General features: G+C 52.5%; 2 protein-coding genes across 7 annotated transcripts in view; both read right to left on the bottom strand.

The window, feature by feature from the left end:
- MRC2 (mannose receptor C type 2) overlaps positions 1-1,096 on the bottom strand; it is a 52,618-nt gene extending 51,522 nt beyond the window's left edge. For both annotated transcript variants that reach the window (XM_060080437.1, XM_060080438.1), the window contains exon 1: positions 479-1,096. In XM_060080437.1, the coding sequence (XP_059936420.1) occupies positions 479-593 (115 nt within the window). In that variant the 5' untranslated portion in view covers positions 594-1,096. The remainder of the gene's footprint in view (positions 1-478) is intronic.
- Positions 1,097-12,478: 11,382 nt separating this feature from the next.
- Positions 12,479-13,759, bottom strand: part of TLK2 (tousled like kinase 2) — a 109,858-nt gene continuing 108,577 nt past the window's right edge. For all 5 annotated transcript variants that reach the window (XM_060080666.1, XM_060080664.1, XM_060080665.1 and 2 more), the window contains one exon: positions 12,479-13,588. In XM_060080666.1, the coding sequence (XP_059936649.1) occupies positions 13,415-13,588 (174 nt within the window). In that variant the 3' untranslated portion in view covers positions 12,479-13,414. The remainder of the gene's footprint in view (positions 13,589-13,759) is intronic.

Genomic DNA, 13,759 nt, shown 5'->3' with positions numbered 1-13,759 from the left:
ACAAGCCCTTACGAATAATTCAAAACAACAGTAATCATCGGTCCTGGAGCAAAACAAGGAGCCCGGCCTGGAGCCTCCTCTGGTTTCGTCGGACGCGCCCTGCCTGTCCCCGGGCCCAGGGTAGGGCCGGCGCCGGGTGGTCCCAGAGGGCGGGCGCGGGGGTCCTCCCGGAGCCCGCCCTCTTCCTCCGAGGCGGCTCGAGACCCCCGGGCTCCCCTCCCCCGCCGCCCGCCACATCTGGTTCCACTCAGATCCTCCCCCCACCTCCAGGCGCGCTCCTCCTCCCTTCTCCCCCGCTTTCAGAAAAGCGGGGACGATTTTTTAAAACCCAGTCACACACGCACACACGCACACACACACACACTTCTGGGGAAAAAAAGAAAAAAAGGAGGGAAAAGTTGGGAGAGGCCCGCTCCCCGGCGCTCCCCGGAGCTCCCCCCGCCCGCCCCCGAAGTTGGCCAAGTTGGCAGCGCCTTACCCGAGAGGGCAGCGGCGGCGGCCCCGGGGCGGCCGAGGTGCAGACCCCCGAGGAGCAGGGCGCAGCGCAGCAGGTGACGAGGCCAGGGCGCGGGGGCCGGCCGGCCGGGCCCCATGCCCGCGGCGTGGCGCTAGGGGACGCAGGGACCGAGGGCGCACGGGCGCGGCGCGCAGTGGCGGCCCCGGCGCTGGGCTGTGGTGACCGCCCGCGAGGGGCTCGCGTCTTCCTCCGGGTCGGGAAGAAGTGATGCCTCCCGGGGCGAGGAGGGGAGGAGGAGGGAAGGAGGCAGGCCGGGCGGAGGGAGGGCGGAGGGAGGAGCGCAGAACCCGGGAGGAGGGCTTGAGGGGCAGAGGGGAAGGGAAGCGGGCAGCGTGGGAGGGGAAGGGGAGGAGGAGCGGGGGGGCGTGGGGCCGGGGCCGGGGCCGGGGCCGGGGCCGGGTCCCGAGAGAGAGCGCCGAGAGGGAGAGGAAGGGGAGGCGGGAGAGAAGGATCTGCGGGGTCGAGGAGGACCCCGGCGTGCACTCTTTCTCTCGCTCTCCGCTTCCCTGTCTCCCCGCCTCGCCTTCCCTCTCTTCTCTGTCCGGGCCTGGAGCCCCAGACGCTGCGTCACAACTCCCCGGCTGGCGCGGGCGGGGAAGCAACTGCAAAACTTTCCGCAAACTTCACCGCGTGGCGGGACGTGGGCTGCACCGCCCGACTGGGCGGGGCGGCGGCGCGCGGCTGCCCCAGGCGGCCAGACCCCGGCCCCTGGCACCCCCTCTGTCCCGCCTCTTTCTGCCCACGTCTCCAGCCGCCAAGCGTCCGCTACCTCCGCGCCTAGGAGGACCCCTCCCCCGGTCTGATGGGGAAGGGGCGGAGCCCAGGGCTCGGCCACCCAGGCAAAGATTGGGGGAGGGGGAGGCAGGGTCCCTGTGCCCTGTGCGGGAGGGCAAACACTTGCAAGTGTTGTTTTAGCATTTGCGCGTCCCCCTTGTCTGCGTCTCTGGCGCAAAGCGGTGTTAGTGCTTTTGCTAGATGGGGCTGTATCCAGAAACCCAGGTAAAATCCGTCCACCGGACGTCCCGGAAGACAGACATCATCACTCTCACCAGCAACCGGACTGTTGACGGGTCGCAAAGGACCAAATGGAAATTTCATAAAAGAGAAGACGAGCCACAGTTATTTCGTATTATGCAACAGGTCACTGCAGCGCAGAGCACTGAACTGCGAGGACGTTAAGAGTCCAGCCCCACCTCTGATTCCCTGAGCGACCTTGAAAAAGTTACTTGGGATGTCTGGGCTCAGAGCCGGCCTGAGACATTTAGAGACCCTAATGCGAAGAAGATTCACATTCTCCCACCACGAGTAATCAAATAAAAACACTATGAAACTGTAATATAAATTTTATTGTTTCCTGTACTGTCCACCTCAGTGCTATTTTTGGAAATAACAAATTCAATGTTTTTTCTTTTTACTACCCTTACCTTGGGTAAATCTTCCCCCATCGCTGCAATGAGGGTATGGGGCCAAATATGCTCACTAGCTCTTTCCATCCCTGCTGGGCTGAGATTCTTCGCAAATATCAACCTAGAGGCTGCAGGACCCTAAGGTGAGCGCCCACTAAAATCCCCTAGAGTCCCCTGGGAAGGTCCCTACTATCCACACTCTGGCCCTAAAAAATGGTTAGCAGTCAGGCCAGCAAAGCCCTTGGCACTCCACAGCTAGCTTGGGCAGGTCTGACAGACCTAAGTCCCTTCTGGTGACTGCCTTCACTGCCCTTTAGCACACATCTTGATGTGGCATGTCCTGGGATCCCAGCGCTCTGCGGGTTATTGACCACGCTGGGGCTGCCTCCAAGATCACCCTCTTGGTGCCCCCTTTCTCACATTATTTACAAGGGGGTTCAGGATTTGCCAGCTTCAGCTAAGCTGCCCTCTCTTTATTCCTGTCTGAGCAGCCAAAACACAGGAAGCTTCTTCTCTAAGTCATCTTACAGGCTTCTGTCTGCTTGCTTATCTCTGGATGTGCTGGCCACAGTTCTCACCAAGGAGTCCCCTTGCCGCTGGAAGCGGGGAACTCAGGCAGGGCTCCCAAGGAGCCCTCCAGATTCTGGAACAGGGTTGGATCTCTCTTCCCCACCAGCCCAAGTAGGTTTGGGCATTCCTCCCATCAGGAGGACAGAAGCTGACTACCTGACATCACCAGTGAATCACGTGGGTCCAGAAAGTCCACCACTTGCCAGCACGGTGCCCTAAGCGCCCAGTACACAAGAGATGCTCTCATTTCTTCGTTCACCCATTCAACAAGCACTGGTGGCTAGCCCTGGGCTAGCTGCTGGGGAACAATGACAAGCAGAGTCGCAGTCCTAGAAGAGTTTTGTTTAGTGGGGGAAATGACACAATTTTTGCCATATTCCAGCTGGAGAAGACTGCCACGAGAGGGCTGAGGAGCACGGAAGTATGTTGCGCTTCTAGCAGGGGCAGATGTCTGTTCGTCTCTGGGGCCCTGTTCTAGTCTCTGCCGAGGGTGAGGCTTCCTGCTGCAGCGTGCCAGGGTTACGCATTGTATTCTGCTGATTGTCTGGGCCCACATCCGTGGCCACCATCTGTCTTAGATCTTGAGCTTGCAGGGCAGAGAGCCAGCGACGTCTGGGCAGTTCTCCCTGTGGAGAGTCCAGTCCAGTCCCCCACCGCTTAAAGATTTTGTGCAGGATCAGTTGTCAGTGGAAGGTGGTCACAGTCTGCAGGAGTGTTGGGTGTTGTGAGGAGGTTGGGGCTTTCAGAGGGACCCCCTCATCAGCACCCAGAACCTCATCTACTTCCAAAGAAGGGCCAGTGCCTACTGCCTCCTCACCGTTCCTGTTGAAGCTCAAACAGCCGTTTATTGAGGGCCTACTGTGTCCCAGGCATCAGGCTAGATGCTGGGGACTTAGCCAGTCCAGGGGATTTTTGCCAAGATGATATTCACTATAATGGAATCGATACTGAGAAATGGCTCTCAGCAGCAAAGGCACTGTGGGTCTGCTGATTTCATCAGAACCAGTTTAGAGGAAGGAGCACAGACTTTGGAGTCAGAGAGACCTGAGTTAGAATCCTGACTTTCCCAGTTACTTGCTTTGTGACATGCAGTGAGTTACTGAAGCTCTCATTGAGGTCACAATTCATATTTGTAAATGGGGTAACAATTCCTATCTTGTCCTGAGAATGAAATATTTTGTGCAAAGGGAGGGCACGGCCCCTAGATAAAGACATTCAGGAAACGTCGTACCCTCCCTGCTTCCCATCTTCCTCTGCTGTTTGGACATCAGGGTTATCTCCCTTACTCCCTACCCTGCACCCTGCCTACCTTTCGACCCCACCCCACCGGCCACGAGAGCTGCACAGGTCAGTTTGATCAGGATTGCAACACGATGTTTTCCTTTGCCTGAGAGAACAAGACAACCTCCCCACCTGCTCTGAACATCTCCATGTTTAACTGTACGTCAAAATGGTGTTCCGAAGTGTAAACTAAACCACTAAGAAGTGGGCTCTCTGCCCACTTCTGCTGGCTAATAAAAACATGTCCAGAAGTAGTGGGACGAGGCCAGGCCTGGGGGTCGGAGTTGAGCTGGAATTCCAGCTCAGCCACCCACTATCCAGGTGCCCTCCGGGCAAGTCACTTCCCTTCTGAGTCTCAGGAGCCCTTTGAAGTACAAGTTTGGGGATCATTACTCACTGTGCTTAGGGCTCCTCTTGCATTAGTCTCTTCTTCCCTGGTTCTGGACCTCAGCGGCCTCTCAGGCCAGAGGGTGCCCAGGAGAGCAGAGCCCGTGGACACTCCTGGCAGCCGGGCCTACAACAAAAGCTTAGGAGAGAGGAACACAAGGCAGGAAGAACGCAACTGGATGGCCAAGTAGAATAGGAGAACATAAATAAAGGGAAGAGGGACTTCCCTGGTGGTCCGGTGGTTAAGAATACACCTTCCAATGCAGGGGATGCAGGTTCGATACCTGGTCGGGGAACTAAGATCCCACATGTCACCGGGCAACTAAGCCTGCACGTCCCAACTACTGAGCCCGCACGCTCTGAAGCCCACGTGCCACAACTAGAGAGAAGCCTGTGTGCTGCAACTAAGACCCGACGCAGCCAAATAAATATTTTTTAAAAAGAGTTTGATCAACTAAAGGCTCTGGCTAATTAGGTGGCAAAATCTGATGAAAGAAAAAGGGAAGAGAAGAAAAGAAAAGAAAAAAGAAAAGAAAGACAAAGATAATTGCCTCAGTCCTAACCTGAGGCAATTAGACTAAGGGGGTATGAACCCCAAGTAGCATCTAAAATTTTCCCCACCCTGCACCTTTCCAAGCCAGGGGAAAAGTCTGGCCAAGGCTGGGGCTGGTCTGGGAAGATCCCAACCCTTCCACCTTCTCCCTGGGCTCCTGCACCTCAAACCCTTGGCTCTCCACTCAGGCAATCTGCCCTTTGAGTCCCCCCTTGTCCGCAGCACTGAGGACCTGAGACAGAAGGAAGAAGGCAGGCTTGGGGTTCAGACACACCCAAGTTTCAAGGTTTGGCTCCACCTCTTCCAGCTGTGTGATCTTGGGACAGTTAACCTAAAAGAAACATTATTTCTCCCAGGACTTCCCTGGTGGCACAGTGGTTAAGAATCTGCCTGCCAATGCAGGGGACACGGGTTCAAGCCCTGGTCCGGGAAGATCCCACGTGCTGCAGAGCAACTAAGCCCGTGCGCCACAACTGAGCCCGTGCGCCTACAGCGCGTGCTCTGCAACAAGAGAAACCACCACAATGAGAAGCCCGCGCACCAAAATGAAGACTAGCCCCTGCGCACCACAATTACAGAAAGCCCGTGCGCAGCAACAAAGACCCAACACAGCCAAAAATAAATTTAAAAAAGAAAAAAAAATTTCTCCAACATCCACATTACTGGGGAATTTTATGGCTGTCTGTCTTCTCCTGGTCTACCCCATCATGGCCACAAATATAACCTAAAAACAAGTCTGCCCACTTTCCCTAGGTTCTTTCCTTTACTCCCCCTTATTGGAGGACACTGAACAGGGCTCTCCACTCCCAAAAGGGCCACTGAGTTTGTATCCACTCACTTCGAGCCCGAGGCCTGGATTAGAAAACTTCCTTTGAAGGGACTCCAAACCCCAGCTTCTTCTTCCCCAAGGAACAGGAGATAATTACCTCATGACTCCTTCCAGGAAGCAGGACATGCAGACTTCCTCGCCATGCATCTAGTTTGGATGTGCCTCCCAGTTGGAGGAGTCACTACAGTGATGCCCACAGCTAACAGCAGGGCCCCAGAGCAAGCTCAGAGCCGGGGGGCTCACAAATCCAATGCCTCCAGGATCCTCACTGGCTCCTGTGTCTACTCAGGAGGCTTCAGCAGGTCAGAAACAAGCTGGCCAATGGAGGCTGAGAGAAGGGTAGAGGTTGGCCTGAGGCACCGCCCCAAACAAGAGGGGGCGACAGAGCTGAGCTGAAGGATGCAGTTCCCAAAACCTTCCTCCTACTGCCCTACCCAGCTGGTGCCAGAGCAGGCAGAGAGGGGTGTCCCATCACCCTGTCTGCTCTACGGGGCCCTCTCCCGACCTGGAGGTGCAGGTCCTCTTAGCCTGTCTCCGTGCACTGAGGACAGGGCGAGCCAGGAGTCGAGGCCTGCTCAGCCCCACAGCTCTGGCTGGGCCAGCAGCTTCTGCATCCCTCTCTTCAAGAGGTCACCTGAGGCTTCAAGAGGGAGGTCCTGATTCCCAATTCCCAACTCAGGATGGACAGGCAGGATGAGGTTTTCTCCAGTCTCCTTGACCCTCCGAATGCAGGGCTGGGCCCAGTTCCTGCCCCCAGTTTTGTGTGGCCCTCCCAGATCCTGACCGAAGGCAGAGCCTCCCCTGGCGGAACAGAGCCCCGCATGCAGGTGGCTGCAACCAGCTGGCCCGGCACCCGCACTCCAGCTGCAAGAGACCGGCCAGACCCTTCCACAGCCCCCAGCGAAGCAGCAGCAAGCACAGACTGGGGCACCAGTGGCTGGTGACCAGCATTTTTAAGAGGAAGTAAAACAGTAAGTATCAGTGCATTGCACATGAGCTAAGTTCTAGTCTGTGAAATGTGCATTGGGTTGAGACGTTAAGGGTTTCTTTTTGCGGCCTGCCATCAAAGAAATTTGAAAAATACTGCTGCTGAAGACCTGGAACCAGCTACACAGTCTCCCTGGCTGTCCCTGCCCAGTTCCGATCTGCTCACTCCCTGACCAAAGACCTGCATCCAACACACTGCCCCGACCTCCTCCTCGGTCTCTCATCGAAGGTCTCTCACCCCCACCTGTCCAGCCCAACTTCCCCTTCCAGGAACTGTGCTTCAGCAGGCCAACGACCCGACATTCCTTTAGCCACGCCCTGGGTTCACACACACAGACACACACACACACACAGACACACAACAAGGAGAGAAGTAAGGGAGAGGTGTTCAAGGTGTTGTGAAAGCCCAGAGAAAGGAAGGCTGCAGGGGACGCTTGAGCTGAGTTTTCAAAGATGCTCAGATGACCAAGTCCTGGAGGCGTGAGAGAGCAGGGAGAGATCTAGGCATGACAGACACTTCACGGCAAGAGCACAGAATGGGTGAAGGACCCTTTGCGGCAAACACTGCCTTTCCTCACTCTCTTTCATTCTGCTCAGATGACCAAGTCCTGGAGGCGTGAGAGAGCAGGGAGAGATCTCGGCATGACAGACACTTCACGGCAAGAGCACAGAATGGGTGAAGGACCCTTTGCGGCAAACACTGCCTTTCCTCACTCTCTTTCATTCTGCCCATCTTTCAAAGCCCAGTTCAACGCCATCTCCCGAATCCCCAGGAACCTCATCTCACTCTTAGGGAATTCATCAGCTCCAAGCTTACATTTATTACATGTAGCTACTAAATGATAACACAGGAGCCAAGTCTGATGTACCTTTTTACATCCCACACAGCCTAGCCCAACGTATTAGAAACAGAAAGCTCTCCAGAGAAGTGTTTTGAGTGGATGCATGAAGTTTAGAGCTGTGACATCTGTAGCTCAGAGTGTGTGAGTGCCTGGCCCAGGGTCGCAGAGTATGCAGTCTTCACTAGGAGCTCTCCTGTTGTCTTGTTTTATCAGATACCAAAACCAGGTCCAGTTTTGTCTGGGCTGAGGAGCAGGGTTAGCATTAAGGTTGTGGGTAGGGTTCTGGGAGTCTGTAGATGCGAAGAAGCAATGGCTCCTGAAATTAATTTGTAGGGAAAGACCTTCCTTTTCATGCATGCCCTTCTCTTAGGGCACAGGGCTGAGTCTGACTCTAGGACAGTCTTCCTTCTAGAAACAGGCCAGGGCCCACCTGCACTGGAGGCCCTCTGTGTCTTGCAGACACCTCTCCAAGGGCCCCTGTGACGCAGAGGAGGCATCTAGCAACACCCTCTGCTTTTTACTTTTTCAGTTGCTGAAAACATCTTTACATCTCTCATCCCCTTCAAGACTTACAGCGACCATGAGCAGTCAAGGCAAAGGGTCTGATTCCCACTTGTCAGTTGGGACACAGGGACAGGGAGTTATGGGATTTTTCACTTCCTCATCTACAAAGCAAGATGACACGGTAAGAGGGCTTAGGGAACATGAGGCGGGAATGTTCTGGGAAACCATGGCCCCTTCTTCCCACCTAACTTCACTTCTAGCTCAGGACAGCAGAGGCAGGGCTACTGCCCAAGCCAGCTGGGTCTCCAAGTAGATTTCTAAGGGCCAGCCCTGAGGGAGGGGGGTACTCAGTGAAGGGAGCCCCGGGGCAGTGGAACCCAAGATTAGAGAAAGATATGCTTCCGGCTGGGCGCCAAGGTACAGCCTTTAGCTCCAATGCTCTCTGCCCGAAGATGGCACTCAGAGAATCCACCTCACAAAATGTTCAAGCCTGCAGTCCCTCCCCTTCGATCCTGCTCTACCTACCTACTACCAGTCACCAAATCAATCTGGGCTTTGGTTTCCTCATATATAAAATCAGCGAGATGCTTCTATGAAGCAACACAGCTGAGGAACTTCTCTGCAAAGTAGCAGTGCGAGAGCCCCTTCTGTTTGCTGATACCGCCCTCTGCAGCTCCTCCCCCAAGCTGCCTTGGGGGTGCAAAGGCTGGGACAGCACAGGAGGCCACCACAGTGGCAGGCTGTGCCTGGAGGCCAAGGAGGTTGAGGTTACCACAGTTCTCTGGCCGGGCACTTACCGCCACACCCAGGCCTGACCGGTGGCCCGCTGCTCTCTGACCCCTGCACACCACGGGGTCTCTTGCCCAGCACCACACACGCCCCCTCCGCCGGCCAGCCTGTCTCAGGCCCTGCGAGCTTCCCCGGCACAATAGAGCTCTTTATTCCTTGCCCCTACCATGTCCCAGACCTGCTCCCGGGCCTGCCTGTTTTCCTAGCCTCTGGCAGGTTCCCCCAACCCACCCACAGAGCTTGGCATCGGCCGGAGTCCCACCTCCTCTCCCCACGATCTCTCTGCAACTCTCTCCTCCCCAGAGCCCTTCCAAGGAGCTGCAGCTCAGCCCCAGGATCTCCTCAGCCCGGATCCAGATTACCAGGATGGATTCATAAGCAGACCCAGGTCTCAGTCCTCCGGCAGCCCTGGACCCCTCAGATAAAAGAAAAATGTGATAAATGAATTCACAAGAAGGAACTGATGAGTTGTTACCTATATTTTAAGAGAAGGCCAAAGGTAAGAAGCTTTGCCTGAAGGAGTGAATGATTCTTGAGTATATTGTTAGGTACCAAGGCACCAGTATAAGGGTACAAAAGGGCATAGAAATGACATCTGGTCCTAGGACAGCCCAGAGCTTAAAGCAGATTTTTAACCCCAACACAAAAAATAAAACAAAGCCATCTCCGTCTTCCAGCTGGGTGAGTTTAGACAAGTCCTGAGAGCCACCCTCCAGCTGCCCCCTTGCTGGGGTGGATGATAAGGTCAGTAGGGCTTGTGACCTTCAGGGCTTATGCCATCTGGGAGACTGATAATGGGAGGGGGGCAGCTGAGAACATACATTCTTAACAGGTTCCCAGGTGATGCTGATGCTGCTGGACTGGTGGCCACACTGGCCTATAAAACGCCTCCTCCCACACTCAGCCAGAAGCAGTCTTGGATGCAGGGTAAGAGAAGGCTGCTGACCTTGTAGGACAGAGGTTGATACTGAATCTCAAGCAAGAGAGGAAGGCTGCTGAAGGGTCTACATCATTACTCCAGACAAAATCTCCTGACAACCTGGAGAGTAGAAAGGCTCTGAACCTCAACCAGCAAACTTGGGAGTCTCACTAAATCTTGTGATCTTTTTCAAACCACATTTTTTTTTTTTTTTTTTTTTTTTGCAGTATGCGGGCCTCTCACTGTTGTGGCCTCCCCCGTTGCGGAGCACAGGCTCCGGACGCGCAGGCTCAGCGGCCATGGCTCACGGGCCCAGCCGCTCCGCGGCATATGGGATCCTCCCAGACCGGGGCACGAACCCGTATCCCCTGCATCGGCAGGCGGACTCTCAACCACTTGCGCCACCAGGGAGGCCCCAAACCACATTTTTTGATTTCCCTCTTATGTGCCAGGTACTTTAAATACCTTATTCCTACTCCTCACTATAACCATGCAAAGAGATATTCCTGAAGCTTGCAGAGGGGGGATTTGAACCAGACCTAATTCTAAAGCCCAGCCTCTTAACCTCTAGGTGATTCTGCCTTAAGAAACTAAAACAGAACAGCTAGTTTGTGCACCATGTCTCTCTCCCACTTAACCCCACGCGGATTTTAATTACAGACGAAGAGGGCTTGAGTGATTGGAATGATGAGTAATGGAGAGAAGAAAAAGATTCTCAGAAAGCAAAAGATTGCCAAAGGTGGGTCGAGTTACTTGTAAACTTTGCCTTCTTAGGAGCAAGGAGCTGGACCCAAAGCTTGCTTCTAGCTCTAGGATTCGAGGAGATAACTATGTTTAAGGAGAGTTATTTTCTAAATTAAGAAACACAGAGCTCCTTGACTGCTAATCTTCTCAGCTGGAGGAAACCCTGTCCTTCCTGGACTAGAAAGCAGACAAGAAACAAACCCTCTAAAAAGGACAGCAGATGTGTCCAGGTCAGCCACAGAGTGGGGTGCGTACGGCTCTGACTGGCGATTCTCTATTTAAAGCTGCCCATGTCATGATGGAAGATTCAGAGCCCAAGCCCTTCTCCTCGACCCCTGTATTCCATACCTTCCTGGAGCCCAGTGCCTTTAGCCCTGAATGGTGAGCTCATGGTCATGGCTGGGCCTTCCCCATTCTGTTCACTGCTGTATTCCCACCCACAAGCCTAGCTGTTGGCACATCAGGGGTATAAAAGATGTTGCATGAATCCACACATTCCCATCATGCCTGCAACGTCCACTGGGACTCTGCCAGCTGCCAGGATTCCTCTAGCTATACTCTAGGTGGTAAGGGCCCCGTTTGAAGCTGGAGAACTAGAGTAAAAATCAAGAGGCTGGGAAATTCACTTCTTAAAACTTATTTTAATATTTTCCCCACCCCCCCCAAATTGGGAAAAGCCAAAACAGTCTGGCTGGATTTAATTACAAATTAGTACACATTTTTCTGTCATTGTTTAAAGTAAATCAACATTGTGGCAATGAGGGATTATCCTTGGAAAAAGTGAAACCCATATTAACAAAATATGTCATGGAAGAACTCCACTTAGTGATTTCACTGGTTACTTACAAGTCTAGAAAAGGTCAACATTCTGCATGTTCCCTGGGGCTTCTCCATGCGGTAGAAAGAGGCCTTAGCCAGACTCAACCAAGCCCAATCAGCCCTAGACCCAATAAAAGCAAGAAGAGAGGGCATCCCTTCTTCAAAATGAGGGTAGAAAAGGTAGATCACCAAATAAAGTCCTACAGCTTCACTCATAAGAACTTGGGGGAAAGGAGGCAGGAAGTTAGAGGGAAGCCTTAAAGATGCAGCATTCCTTCATCCTTAAAAGAAAGTTAAAAATTAAACAAACACTTCAAGATCATTGAATGAGAGGGAAGAAAAGAGGAGCAGAACTTAAGTATCTTGAGTAAGTTTAAACATGGTCTCAACTTCATCCATCTCTTCACGTATACAGACACCATCCTTTCGGTGTTGTGCTCAACCTTTGAGACCCCATGGGTGTTCTGCTTATCAGCTTGAAAGTAATGGTTTAGCTGACTTCCTTCCCTTCAGAGTTCCACACGACAATACATCCAAGAACCTCTCTCCAATTTGGAACGCTCCATCTTCCCTTAAGATCTCCTGACACTGGGGAGAGTGGGGCAGGTCCATAAAACAAACAAAGGTCCTAGAAAATGTGTCACTACTGGCATTTTTCACATGTAAAAGAAATACTAGTCATGAGTCATTTGAGAGCTCTCTACCCTTCCTGACTGCCCTCCCCCCTGCCTAGGGAACTCAGATGCCTGAATGCTGCATCTTTAAATGTTTCTGGCTGAGCCCTTTTGCCACATATGTCAGTAACATTCCAAGCTGGCTGCCACATGTTCACACTCTGGCCTCCTTCCCCCTGCACTGTCGAGTGCGCTGCTGTTCCAAGGGCATGGTGGGGCCATGCAGCTCCCATTTCAGCTCCATCTTCAGTTGATCATACATCTCAGAAACAACCAAATTTAAGAAAAATTAGTTCCAAGAGAATGTTCATATTTGAAATACCTATTTCCTTTGAGATTATTTTTTAACTTCACTCAGTGAATCTATTAAAGTGAGTTAGACAAAGTGTGTGTGTGCACATGCACACACAGACACACACACCAGCACACACCCACAAAATTTAGGGGTTTGGAGGTTGTTTCCTGCCAAAAGATCTAACAGAGGAAAGCTTATGTGCTGATCAAGTTTTAATATCACGGTTAACAAGAAATGTACACCATTTAGCAAGCACACACGAGACTGTGGGTAGGACTCCTGATCCCTGGAGCATCGGGCTCCCCAGCCCATTTTTTGCCTACCTTTGGAACAGTTTCAATAGTTACTACATTCAGAGAATCCAAGAGGACTGCATGGACAGATGAACCTTTATTTAAAAAAATAGCACTTCAAATAAATTAAAAGGGACAACCGTCAAGTGTTCAAATTGTGAAGAAATAGTTGAAAACCAAGAGAGACTCCAAGCTGCAGAGTTCTAACCTCATTCTTTGTCCAATGGCAAAAACCCACACATCTCAGTACTCCCACTCATTTTTTTTCCCTACTGAGATGAGGGAAGCAATTGCAAACAGGAGACCAGACGGAGGAGAAAGCTGCATCTGACTGGAATGAACATTGCCACGTACTTGCTAATACGGGTTTCACTTTATGACCAAATGTATTCTTTCAAAAATAAAAAAGAGGAGAGGGAAGCTGCATGTTTTTAAAAACTGAAATTATTTAGGGATAAAACACTAACTCTAGTGCCTTTAACGGGCAATAGCAACTTTTTTCCTCCGAAGTCAAACACCATCCCCAGCCGAGCCTTTGTGCTACAAGCTTTTCAGGAGATGTTACCTAAACTTTATTAAAAGAAAAGAACAAGTTTAAATATAGACACTGGACTAGCCCAGTCTTGTATTTTCAAGTCCACATTCTTCATCTGAAGCACTGCATCAGGGACCCCCCCTGAGTCTGCATGTTTTCAAGTTCACAGTACATGGAACCAGTTTTTCTTTTAAATTTTTTCCTCACTCAGAGCAGCCACACGCAGTGGCCGTTGACGCCGGAACCTTGGGCGGGGCCTTTTCCTACGAGGCCTGGCCAGAGCTGCCCAAGGTTTCTCCTCAATGAGAATCGATGCTGTCATGCTCTATGGATGGGAAAAAAGCAAGAAAATAAAAGCACCTGGTACAGGTTTCATGAGATCCATTTGGATTCGCTATGTTCCAAACCCGCTGCTGAATGCCATTAGTCCACTTTGTGTGTGTTGAACAGTTTGTGGCTAGGAGTGGGTCTCAATTCGAAGAACTGTTATTGGACGCCCCAGAGGTTGATGCAATAGCAGCTCCAGCAGGGCTACTTGTGGAGACCGACTTTCGGATGTGAGGAAGCAAGTAGGGGTCACAGGCCAACTGCTGGACGTCGATGCGGTCCTCCTTTCGGTAGGCCAAGCATCGTCGAATAAACGCCTGAAAGGAAAGTTTCTTGAAGAAGCCTGAAGCAGATAATCCTGGCACCCCAAGAGGGAACCCAGGAGGTTCTGTAGCAGCTGCCAGGGCCCAGAACAAACGTCTCCTAAAGAGAAGGGGCTTTAGGGCCTTGCCCGGAAACCACTAGGCAGACCCAGGAGAGACGTGCCA

Source organism: Mesoplodon densirostris, chromosome 18 (assembly GCF_025265405.1).
Source record: "Mesoplodon densirostris isolate mMesDen1 chromosome 18, mMesDen1 primary haplotype, whole genome shotgun sequence".
Classification (NCBI taxonomy): domain Eukaryota; kingdom Metazoa; phylum Chordata; class Mammalia; order Artiodactyla; family Ziphiidae; genus Mesoplodon; species Mesoplodon densirostris.
This window is presented reverse-complemented; position numbering and strand designations above follow the sequence as displayed.